This window comes from Mixophyes fleayi, chromosome 1 (assembly GCF_038048845.1).
Source record: "Mixophyes fleayi isolate aMixFle1 chromosome 1, aMixFle1.hap1, whole genome shotgun sequence".
Lineage (NCBI taxonomy): Eukaryota > Metazoa > Chordata > Amphibia > Anura > Limnodynastidae > Mixophyes > Mixophyes fleayi.
In genome coordinates, this window is record NC_134402.1 from 458,398,128 (window position 1) to 458,411,068 (window position 12,941).

At 42.8% G+C, this 12,941-nt stretch overlaps 1 protein-coding gene across 1 annotated transcript; it reads left to right on the forward strand.

The window, feature by feature from the left end:
• The first annotated feature begins 4,162 nt into the window (after window positions 1–4,162).
• Window positions 4,163–10,686, forward strand: LOC142160697 (uncharacterized). The gene is made up of 3 exons (XM_075215606.1): window positions 4,163–7,550; window positions 8,136–8,546; window positions 10,187–10,686. The coding sequence occupies exons 1-3, from the start codon at window positions 4,163–4,165 to the stop codon at window positions 10,684–10,686; spliced, it is 4,299 nt and encodes a 1,432-aa protein (XP_075071707.1).
• The last annotated feature ends 2,255 nt before the right edge of the window (window positions 10,687–12,941 follow it).

Below are 12,941 nucleotides of genomic sequence, written 5' to 3' on the forward strand. Positions count from 1 at the left end.
TTTCCTGCCACCATCTACAACGGGGAGGTGTCATGTGCAAGCTAATTTATATGTATATATATATATCTGTAAACATGTATTTGTGAATTAATTCTTATAAATAGTGTGATATGGCTCAGAGGAGCTGTTTAAATCAATGTGTTTGTTTATGTTAATTCTCCCCAAAGGGTGCTGGTAAATAAGAGCCTAGATCTATGGTAGCCCCCTGTATCATTTATGGCAGGTCGCAAACGTGAAAGCCTTTGAAAATATCTTTTTCAAGACAATGAAATCTAACACATGTCTGGGAAGCCTCAGACATTCCGGCTGCAGAGACAGGGTTATATGTTAATGACAAATTCAAGATGAATAGGGTCACAGGAAAATATATCCTTTTCTCCAATATCATACATATCGGAGGCAGGTGTGGTATGCAGATGATGGGGAACTTATGACCGGTTGTGTGGAGGTAAAATCATGTTTCTAAGCCATACTGGTGAAAAGTTAGGACAGGGTAACAAAAACCTAACTTAGAAGGTGTTACCTTGGGCTCGGTCAACACACTGTGGACACAAGACAATCTTGACAGCGCTGCTTCACCGAAAAAAAAATGATATTAAAAAATTAAAAGGAAAATTAAAGAGGGACGGGGCCAGCAGGATGTCAGGCCCCTAATAAGTATGTTCTCCCTACACCTGTACACCCCTTATGGCAGCCTTGTCATACGCTAGTTACAGATAAGAAGTATTATGTATTACATTATCATGTTTATAAGCATCTTTATAGAACACAGTGACTTAGGTTACATAAAATCTTAGCTGGTGGATTTAACCATAATGACGACCCTAAAACAAGGTAGATACCAAGATAGTATCCCACAATAAATATGGGAAACACATTTTACCAGAGCGAACAGACTACCATACAAAGAGATGGGCATGACCTATCAATACATGGCATTTATACACCATAAACAGATAACAAAATACATATCACACACAAGGTCAATATCCAACTCCAATTCCAGCACAGACACTGACTCCATCTCATTTTCTATATATGATGACCATAGTTTTAACTATGACCAATTGGACATTCGATCCTTTGAACAAGGATGGCAACATAATACCCCCAACAGGTCTCATCCATCAAATCAAGTTATTTCTCCGACAAAAATAGTCTCACCACAAGGGCCAGACATCCCATTTATCACAAATAGAGATAATACGGTATATTCCACACCCAGAGTGGTTATAGAAACCCCCAACCTCTGAAGAATCTGATCCAAAATATACAAGTACAGACCCCTTCTCCCAAATTAGTCATTTTTTGGGGCTAGGCCCAAAATTTAGGAACATACATCTAAGACCCAACCAACAAATCCCTGTAAAAAGAAAACTCGACATCTCAGACGAGGAAGAAGAGTAGGTCAAAAAATCCAAAAACAAGCCATCAAACAATCCCTCTTACAACCAATAGGGATTTTCAATTTGAGCGGACACACATTATCTGATCCTGAAATCAGTGTATTAAACAAAGGTCTTAAATACGCTCCCACAAATACTTTAAACAAATTTGAAACATTTTAGATGTTCAGGAAAATTACCTTAAAATAATTTCTTACAAAAACTCCATTGGAACGCAATGTTTCAACACCTCATGATTTATACTAACATACGCATTAAAAACCAGATTCCACCTTTTATCCACGACATGTCAAGGGTAGCCTGATATACACCTTCGAGACCATGGTTTTAGGAGACTTTGAAACAATGAAAATTCATAGTACCCAATCCTAAAGTAAATCTAACAAGGGCAGAAATGAATGCACTCAAAAACTACAGAATACCAAAGAAATCACAATTAAGCCAGCTGATAAGGGTGGGGGAATAGTAATTTTAAACACCAGTGATTACATTGAAGAAACCCATAGACTGCTGTCAGATACATCCACATATCAGGCCCTTACCAACAATTCTACGGTCATATTTTCAGCACAACTGAAAACGATTCTCATTACAGGTAGGGATCTTGGTGTCCTCACCAACAATGAATATAACTAAATACACAACCCCCATCCAATTATTCCTGTCCTATATCGTCTCCCTAAAATTCATAAAAATACTAATCATCCCCCTGGATGACCCATTATTTCTGCCATTGGATCTATCACTGCTAATCTTTCCCACTACTTAGATACTTACCTACAGCTCTATGTTAAGCAACAAAAAGCATACTTAAAAGATACAACACATGTCCTACAGATCTTGAAAGATATCACAAGGAATACTGATTTTTGGCTAGTCACCTGTGATGTGACCTCATTATACAACATCATCAGCACGATTTTGGCATCAAAGGCATACAGCTTTATTTAGATCAAGATCCGAACAGGAGCACAACTCAAATAGATTTCATTCTTACTGTCATGTGCAAGCTAATTTTTAGGCATAAATCTGCAAATATATGTTTGTGAATTACTTCCTAGAAATAGTGAGACATGGTTCTCTTAGGAGCTGTTAGATCAAGGGGTTTTGTGTATGTTAAACCACCCAGGGGGGCTGGTAGATAAGGGTAGCACCTTATACCATTTATGGCAGGATGGCAAATGTGAATGCCTTTGAGGAGATCTCTTGCAAGACAATGAAATCTCACACATGTTTGGGAGGCCCCAGACAGGCCGACTGCAGAGACTGGGTTGTATGTTAATGACAGATTTAAGCTGAATAAGGGCACAGGAAAAGATCATATCATTTTCTCCAATATCATACATACCAGAGGCATGTGTGGTATGCAGATGAAGGGAAACTTAGGACCTGTTGTGTGAAGGTAAAATCATGTTCGTAAACCATACTGTTGAAAAGTTAGGACGGTGTAAAGAAAACTTGACTTAGAGGTATTCAAACAGCAAAGTCATAAGACCCTAATTTGCATTCTCCCCTCCTGTTGGTTCTGACCTCACAGGGAAGGGGGCTGGGGGGCCCTGTAGCTTGACTTTAAAACTGTATTGAAAATGTAACCCTGGGTTGTTCTTCTGAGGGAGTTTAATTGAAGAGGTTCCATTTTTTCCTGCTCCTCCCGGCACCACAAACTTGATTCTAAGTGAGGTATCAATTCTGTGTTTTATCCTTTTTATTTTATAAGAAACAATTGCACTCTATTTGTATGTCATTTTATTATCTTTTTATCTTAAGCATTGTGGATGTATTTTCCATATTAAATTACACTTAATAAGTTCTAGTCTCTGTGTTCTTATGAATTCACGCGACAGTTTGGTCCAGACGCTACCTAATTGAAACTGTGCAAACCTTGTGGTTTAAGTGAACTCTGATTAAAGTAAATTGTGTTGGATTAATGCTAGGGAGAACCGAAGGCTTCCTAAATAAGAGTGTCAGCTCTTATCCGAAACAACCTTGGTGGTGGTAATTAGTATCGCAAAGCTAGTGTGTGGCATAGATAGGGAAGGATTTAATCATTTTAGACAGACCAGGTGGTTGTCTTTGTGGTTGACCCTGTGTCACGTAAGCGTCACGCAGACTCAGGTGAGTGCTGTTCGTGACAAATTGGTGGCAAGCTTGTGGGATATATTTTTAATTTTTTTTTTAAGAACTTAAGTGAATTAGGGTTGTGTGATCCCTGAGAGAGGAAATACAGACTAATTCACCAGAGACTGAACTCAATGCTTAAAACATTTATAAGACATACAGCAATTGTTTCTTTCCCTCCCCTTCTCTTTTTTTTCTTATCTTTTTTTATTTGGCATTAAACTGAGGAAATGACTGCTGCATATAAACGTTTGACAAAGGAGGCGCTGATTTCAGATTGTGAGGATGCAGGAATTCCCACCAGTGGCAAAAGTAAGGAGCAATTGATTGAAGCTCTTGTACAGAGGGATGAACATCAACTCACAGTTGTGTCTGAGGAAGAGCATAGCCAGGACTCAGGAGCGGACCTGACTGTGGATATTCCTCAAAACCAGGGACGGTTAATTTCGGATGATTCTAATGGTGCATGTGTGGACACTGCTATGGACGTTTATATGCAAACCGCCCTGAAATATTTGGGCCCAGCGGACATTACAACTAAAATGCAACTCATACAGCAGTTCCAGGAGAAGGAAGCTGCTGACCGTCAGGAGAGAGAGAGACACGCTGCTATGGAGGCAGCAGAGAGGCGCGCTGCTATGGAGGCAGCAGAGAGGCACGCTGCTATGGAGGCAGCAGAGAGGCGCGCTGCTATGGAGGCAGCGGAGCGCCAAGCAGAAAGAGAATCTGCCGAGCGAGAGGCAGATAGGAGATATGAGCTGGAGCTTGTCAAGCTCAAACGCCAGTCAGAAGCGAAAGACACTGGTATTAGCAGACCCCGTCCTGAGAATTTCCCTGTATTGGAAAAAGACGGGGATGTAGATGCTTTTTTGCGAGGATTTGAAAAGACTTGCCGACAGTATGGACTGGCCAAAGATCAGTGGGCACAATATTTAACCCCTGGTTTGCGAGGTAAAGCATTAGAGGCCTTTGCAGATCTTCCACCTGAGATGGACGGAAATTATGAGGCAATCAAAAGTGCCCTGTTGCAACGTTTTAACATCACCCCAGAGGCGCATAGGCAGAAATTCAGAGATTTAAAACGCAGTGCCTCTGACACATATTCAGGACTTGTGGCCCAGCTGTGTGCTTCCTTCAAACAGTGGGTTGGAGGGCTACAGATCACCACCTTTGATGCTCTGCAAGATTTGATGATCCAGGAGCAGTTTCTGACTTTGTGCCCAGCTGATGTGAAGGAATGGGTAGTGGATCGGGACCCTGCATCATCTGCGGAAGCAGCTAGACTGGCTGACAAGTATACTGTCACCCGGGCCCCTGCAGCTAAAAGAGGAACTTTTGTGCCAGGACAGTCTGCCTGGAAAGGGGAGCGGCCAGGAGGAGCACCTTCACCTGCTGTTGTTTCTTCATCTTTTGGGAGGGTGGGGGCCAAGCCTGTTCAGGGAGATACCCGCCGTTGTTTTATTTGCAACAGGACAGGGCACCTCAGTGCCGCCTGTCCAGACCGAAAGACATCTACAGCCTCCACTGTGGGACCACCTCCTCCCCGGTCTGCTCCAGCTGTCCTGTGTGTTGCGGGATCCCAAGTGAGCCGGAATGACAATCTGCAAACGGTCACTGTCGGTGACAAGGTAACTGTGGGGTTAAGAGACACGGGTGCTGATGTTACCCTGGTGCGTTCAGAGTTGGTGGGGTCATCGGATATAATTCCAGGGAAAACTATTGCTGTGCGCGGGGTGGGAGGGATACACCCTGCTGTGCCTATGGCCCGGGTCTATCTGGACTGGGGTGCTGGAAGAGGTCTAAGGGAAGTCGGGGTATCGGACAATATTCCTACAAATGTTTTGCTTGGAACTGATTTAGGCAGGATGTTATCTCGTTATGTTGCTAGTAGTGATGTTGTGGACTCTGAACTTAACCATGTTTTTTCCCAGGTATCAGGATGTGACAGGGAAAATGTTTGTTCAGTTGTATCTGAAGTCTGTAAACTAGGATGTGAGAAGGAAAATGATTGCTCAATTGTATCCGACCTAGGTCAACTGTCTGTATCCAAGGAGTTAGGGGATGTAACTATTTCCTCAGTGTCAGTGGTCACACGTAGGCAAGCAGAGAAGGATAGGTCCTCACAATTAACTCCTGAGAGAGAGGTAGAAAGTCCCTCTGACCCAGAAGCTCCCCCTCTAACCCCCCTCCCTCCAGCACCTGCAGTTACAGACGCCTTACCTTTATCACCAGACACTGAGCAGCAAGTGAGAAGCCAGGCTTTTCAACAAGCACAGCAGACTGACACTACACTGGAAACACTGAGGTGCCTAGCAGGCAGTCCTCCCACTGAGTCTGATAAAGAAAGAGTGTTTTGGGAACAGGGAAGGTTGTATAAGGAAAGTGTAGCCAGAGATGTACCTGAGGCGGGGGTGATGGAGAAACGGCTAGTGGTACCCCTTATGTATCGGGAAGGGTTACTCAGGGTAGCTCATGAGGTCCCGCTGGCAGGGCATTTAGGCATAAAGAAAACTAAGTCTCGCTTAAAGCAAAAGTTTTACTGGCCAGAAATGGGCAAAGATATTGCCAATTATTGTCGATCTTGTCATGCCTGTCAGATGGTGGGGAAGCCTGGTGATGTGGGACACGCCCCTCTAGTGCCCCTGCCAATAATAGCAGAACCCTTTGAGCGGGTAGCTGTGGACATTATAGGACCCCTTGCCATTCCCAGCAGCTCTGGAAAACAATTTATTCTCACTGTGGTGGACTATGCCACACGGTACCCCGAAGCGGTGGCCCTCTCCTCCATACGGGCTGACAAGGTGGCCGATGCCCTCATATCCATTTTCTCCAGGGTAGGATTCCCCAAGGAAATGTTAACTGATCAGGGCACACAGTTTATGTCTAATTTAATGCAAAGCCTTTGCAAAAAGATGCACGTGGAACACCTCATAGCCAGCCCCTACCACCCACAGACTAATGGCCTGTGTGAGCGTTTTAATGGTACTCTCAAACAGATGCTCAGAACCTTTGTGGAGTCCCAGGGGAGAGACTGGGAGAGGTTTCTGCCGCACCTCCTGTTTGCGTACAGGGAGGTGCCGCAGGAATCCACTGGCTTCTCCCCCTTTGAACTCCTGCATGGGCGCAGGGTGCGCGGTCCCTTAGATCTGATCAAAGAGGATTGGGAAGGGAAATTAATCACCCCCGAAACCTCCGTGGTCCACTATGTGGTGCAGTTCAGGGAGAGGATGCAATCCCTAATGGGGATGGTGCATAGTAATCTGAAGGCGGCCCAGACTAAGCAGAAGCAATGGTATGACCGCAGTGCTAGGGAGCGTATCTTTGAAGTGGGTCAGAAAGTTCTGGTATTGGTTCCTATGCGGCAGAATAAGTTACAGGCTGCTTGGGAGGGCCCCTACTTGATAGTTCAACGCATCAATGATGTCAATTATGTGGTAGCCAGGGATGAGGGACGGAAGAGGCACAAGGTATATCATGTGAACATGATCAAGGCCTACCACGAAAGGGGGGTCTCTGTATTAGCTGTATGTAGCTTACCTGAAGGGGACCAGGAGCCAGACCCCTTGTTAGACTTAGTAGCCTCTGCCAAGAGTGGGAGATCATTAGAGACCACCCAGCGTAGTGAGAGCTTGACAGAAGTACAGCTAGATCAGCTGTTTGTGACATTGAGGCCCTATCAGAATCATTTTACAGGGAAGCCAGGGCAAACACATCTAGTTGCTCATCATGTAAACACAGGCGATCAGCCTCCCCTCAGACAGACAGCTTATCGAGTTTCCCTGGAAGTGCAGACAGATATGAAAAGGGAGATTGAAGAAATGTTGGAGTTAGGGGTAATTAGAAAGTCCCACAGCTCCTGGGCTGCACCAGTAGTGCTGATCCCCAAAAAATGTGGTGGAACCCGGTTCTGTGTGGATTATAGAAGGTTAAATGAGGCTACTGTGTTTGATGCCTATCCCATGCCCAGGATAGATGAATTGCTAGAACGGTTAGCCCACGCTCGCTATATAACCATTATGGATCTGAGTAGGGGTTATTGGCAGATCCCTCTGACGCCTGAGGCTCAGGAGCGGTCCGCATTTATCACCCCGTTTGGTCTGTATGAGTTCCTGGTCATGCCCTTTGGGATGAAAAATGCCCCTGCCTCCTTCCAGCGACTTGTTGATAGCCTGCTAGAGGGCCAAGAGAGGTATGCTGTAGCCTACCTAGATGACATTGCTGTGTTTAGCCAGACCTGGGAAGAACATTTGATCCACTTGAGCAGTGTGCTAGCTAAAATAGCGGGGGCGGGTTTAACAATAAAACCTGAGAAATGTCAGATTGGTATGAATGAGGTGCAGTACTTGGGGCACCGAGTAGGAGGAGGTACCCTGCGTCCCGAGCCAACTAAGGTAGATGCTATTGCTGCATGGCCCACCCCTAAGACCAAGAAACAGGTTATGTCCTTTTTGGGGACCGCTGGATATTACCGAAAATTCGTGCCCCAATATAGCTCCTTAGCTAAGCCCCTAACTGACCTTACAAAAAAGAGGTTGCCCCAAGTGGTGACTTGGACCCCAGACTGTGAAGAGGCATTCACCGCATTGAAGTCTGCACTTACCCAATCCCCAGTATTGCAGGCTCCTGATTTTGACCGGAGGTTTACAGTGCAAACGGATGCCTCCAACTATGGGCTGGGAGCTGTACTCAGCCAAGTGAATCAACAAGGGGAAGAGCACCCCATACTGTACCTAAGTCGGAAGCTGCTTCCCAGGGAGGTGGCCTACGCAGTTGTGGAAAAAGAGTGTTTAGCTATAGTGTGGGCCTTGCAAAAGTTGCAGTCCTACCTGTACGGACGGGACTTTACGGTAATCACAGATCACAACCCTCTCAGCTGGTTGCACAGGGTGGCTGGGGACAATGGGAAGTTGCTCCGGTGGAGTTTGACCCTCCAGCAATACACTTTCACTGTTCAGCACCGAAAAGGGAGCCACCATGGTAATGCAGATGGATTATCCCGTCAGAACGAAAGCCTTGTGTCAGGTGAGCAGGGAAAATCGTCTTGTAGGTAACAATTTCCCTGCCACCCTCTAGAACGGGGAGGTGTCATGTGCAAGCTAATTTTTAGGCATAAATCTGCAAATATATGTTTGTGAATTACTTCCTAGAAATAGTGAGACATGGTTCTCTTAGGAGCTGTTAGATCAAGGGGTTTTGTGTATGTTAAACCACCCAGGGGGGCTGGTAGATAAGGGTAGCACCTTATACCATTTATGGCAGGATGGCAAATGTGAATGCCTTTGAGGAGATCTCTTGCAAGACAATGAAATCTCACACATGTTTGGGAGGCCCCAGACAGGCCGACTGCAGAGACTGGGTTGTATGTTAATGACAGATTTAAGCTGAATAAGGGCACAGGAAAAGATCATATCATTTTCTCCAATATCATACATACCAGAGGCATGTGTGGTATGCAGATGAAGGGAAACTTAGGACCTGTTGTGTGAAGGTAAAATCATGTTCGTAAACCATACTGTTGAAAAGTTAGGACGGTGTAAAGAAAACTTGACTTAGAGGTATTCAAACAGCAAAGTCATAAGACCCTAATTTGCATTCTCCCCTCCTGTTGGTTCTGACCTCACAGGGAAGGGGGCTGGGGGGCCCTGTAGCTTGACTTTAAAACTGTATTGAAAATGTAACCCTGGGTTCTTCTTCTGAGGGAGTTTAATTGAAGAGGTTCCATTTTTTCCTGCTCCTCCCGGCACCACAAACTTGATTCTAAGTGAGGTATCAATTCTGTGTTTTATCCTTTTTATTTTATAAGAAACAATTGCACTCTATTTGTATGTCATTTTATTATCTTTTTTATCTTAAGCATTGTGGATGTATTTTCCATATTAAATTACACTTAATAAGTTCTAGTCTCTGTGTTCTTATGAATTCACGCGACAGTTTGGTCCAGACGCTACCTAATTGAAACTGTGCAAACCTTGTGGTTTAAGTGAACTCTGATTAAAGTAAATTGTGTTGGATTAATGCTAGGGAGAACCGAAGGCTTCCTAAATAAGAGTGTCAGCTCTTATCCGAAACAACCTTGGTGGTGGTAATTAGTATCGCAAAGCTAGTGTGTGGCATAGATAGGGAAGGATTTAATCATTTTAGACAGACCAGGTGGTTGTCTTTGTGGTTGACCCTGTGTCACGTAAGCGTCACGCAGACTCAGGTGAGTGCTGTTCGTGACACTTACCAATATAGAGTTTATTTTAAAACATCATCATCACCATTAATTTATAAAGCGCCACTAATTCCGCACTCGCATTAGTCCCTGACCCATTGGGGCTTATAGTCTAAATTCCCTAACACACACACGTCAGTTTGTTAGCAGCAAATTAACCTAAAACTGAAACAATTAACCTTAAGCTATTTCTGGTTTGAGGACATGTTTTATCCTCAACCACAAGGGACTGCTATGGGCACTAGATTTGCCCCCAACTATGCAAATTTATACAGGAGTTTTTGGGAGGATCAGACCATCTGGTCTAACAATAGCTGGGGGACAAGTCTAGTGCTTTGGAAACAATACATTGATGACGTCCTCATTATTTTGGGATTACACTGAACCATCCCTTCTCCAATTTCTGAATTACATTAACAATAACGAATATATGGTCTACTTTTCACAGCTAATTACAAACAAACCACCATAGAATTTTTAGAGTTAGAGATATTCATCCATAACAACACTATAGCTACAAAAACATACAGAGAACCAATAGACGTCAACAGCTATATTTTATCAGATAGCCACCATTACCCACAATGGCTCAAAATTATTCCATTCAGCCAGTTCACAAGATTTCAACGTAATTGTACGGAAATGGATGATTACATCACTCAGGGTACACGGATGAAATCCCAATTTCCAGAAAAAAATTACGATAAAGATCTCATTAATGAAGCTTTTACTAAACTAAAACATACAGATCGGAAACAATTATTAGAGTACAAGTCATCAGAACTTTTAGATGCAACTAACATGTATGCCAAGGGTAACAACCAGGTATATTTTGTATCTGATTATTCTAGTGGAGCCCAACAACTGAAACGCATACTCAAGAAGCATTGGCATATCCTTCAGAAGGTTGATATTATAGGGCCCTCACTTCCAAAAAGCTCTGGTTAAGAACCACTTCAAAAAGAGTGCAATCAAACCTGACTGGTTAAGCAACACTAGTTAAACACCAGGTTTTCATTACTGTGGCATATGCATCAATTGTAAAACTTTGAAATGTAGGAACACCAAGGCAATCTCTCATTTCCAATCATCATATGATAGATAGTAAAACATACACCATTAGGGAATTCATCACTTGTAGTACTAAAAATGTGATCTATCTTATACAATCTCCATGTGGTAAAATATACTTTGGCCGCACTATCAGACCATTTAAAACCCGGTTAGGAGAACATCTTAGGAACATAAAAATGGTTCTGAGAAATACCATTTATCAAGTCATTTCAAAACCATGCATAATTGCATCCCTGTAGGACTCAGTTTTTTGGGCATTAAACAAATACAAAACTTGAGAGGAGGAGATACTATTAAATATATTAATAGAGAAGAAGCCAAGATGATCTTCACGCTAAAAACCCTAACACCACGAGCACTCAATATAGAACTCGATCTAGTCTTGTGATATCGAGCAAGTAGGTGGAATGAACAGCAGATAAAAACTTATTAGGATTTCCACCAAATATACTTGATGCGAGATGGCGAGGAGACTGGATCCCCATATCCAGCTCGGTCTCCTTGAGGGTGGCACCACTATACAAACTACGATCATACCCTCCTGGGGATGCCAAACCACGACTGAACTTGGAAGTTAAGCAGAGTGGAGCCAGTTCCAGGATGGGTGACCACATGGGAACAACTAGTACAGTAGGAAATATATGATAGGTGCCACTATGGAGACACTTTCTAGGGACAAGTCCAGTGTCCCCCACCTCACACATTCCACCTAGCCCAATAAATGCTCATGGCTCTACCAACAAGAGGTCCCATGAACTTAGGTCAAAGGGAACACTCTCCACCCCCTCCTCCATTTTCCACTCAGCTCATTTCCTTTTTATACAGTTTCAGGTCAATGTATAGATAATAATAGAACATCCACATCCTAGTTCAAATAGAGATCCTTATTAACAGATTGACCTACAGACTCCGTTATTAAAGAAATACGCTGTACAATTACAACACATTGGGAATCTGTTGTACACATTGATGTATGACCATATATAATTCATGAGATCATATACCTATAAGTCGAGTGGTCCACCTATTTTTAAAAGATAGCGTTCTTTTTTACACATAATGATAGGCTGTGTGAAAGCATGTGATATATGTCTCATATATTAGACATTATGTGGCATCAATAATATTAGTCTGTAATGTTTATCACAATGTATACAAGCACTATTATCACGACTAACAATTAGTCCGAAGTCAACGTACACTACCACCAACTTTAGACCGATTGATTGGTCATGGTGATATACTGGAAAGCATAAATATCCACCTCCATGACGATAGACACTACCCCCTGAGGAAATCTGCTAGTCAGATAAACGTGTTGGGAATCGCCTCTTTTTTGACGTCACACCGGAAGTAACAGGAAACAACAAGTTTTGCGTTCCACTGTGGAATGCATGCTTTATACTGCATCTTCTATCCAGTAAATAAATAAATCCGTAATCTCTGTAGAAAAAGATATTTCGCACATAAGAAACTTGCTGATCATGATGAGTATACATGTCCCATTATCTTAGATATTGGGGATGATGTAGCATTATAACATCTGGAAACCTTATGGAGAGAAAATAATGTTAATAGCGATAAAACAGAAATGATTTTCGATATTAAATCGAGCAATATGCGAAAAGATAGATTGTCCATTTTTAAACCTAAATCTAATTTTTTCCCCCTTAGCCATAAAAATCCCGGCTAATACTATATTTTACAACAAAACCCTTAATGACTATGTCCTCATGTGGGACAAAACTTAAAAGCAAGGTTGGTGTAGGTGGAGCTGGATCTTCTGAACAGAAAAAGAAATTTCAAAATTACCAGATACTGGGTTCATGAAATCTGAATAAATTGGAAACAAACCCTTAAAAGAGCTAGAATATTTTTCTGTAGTAATCAAACCAGCTGATAAGGGGGGTGGGGTGGTAGTTATGGATTGGATCTTCTATATTGATGAGGCCCTTAAGCAACTAGGTGATAATTTGTTTTACAAGTCACTCAGCGGTGACCCTACTTTGAAGTTTCAAAGTAAGATGAAAAATTTTGTCGATGCTAAAGTATTGGAGGGGTTAATATCCAGGGAAGAATTTTTGTTTTTATATACGGAGCACCCTATTATCCCCGTTTTCTATCACCTC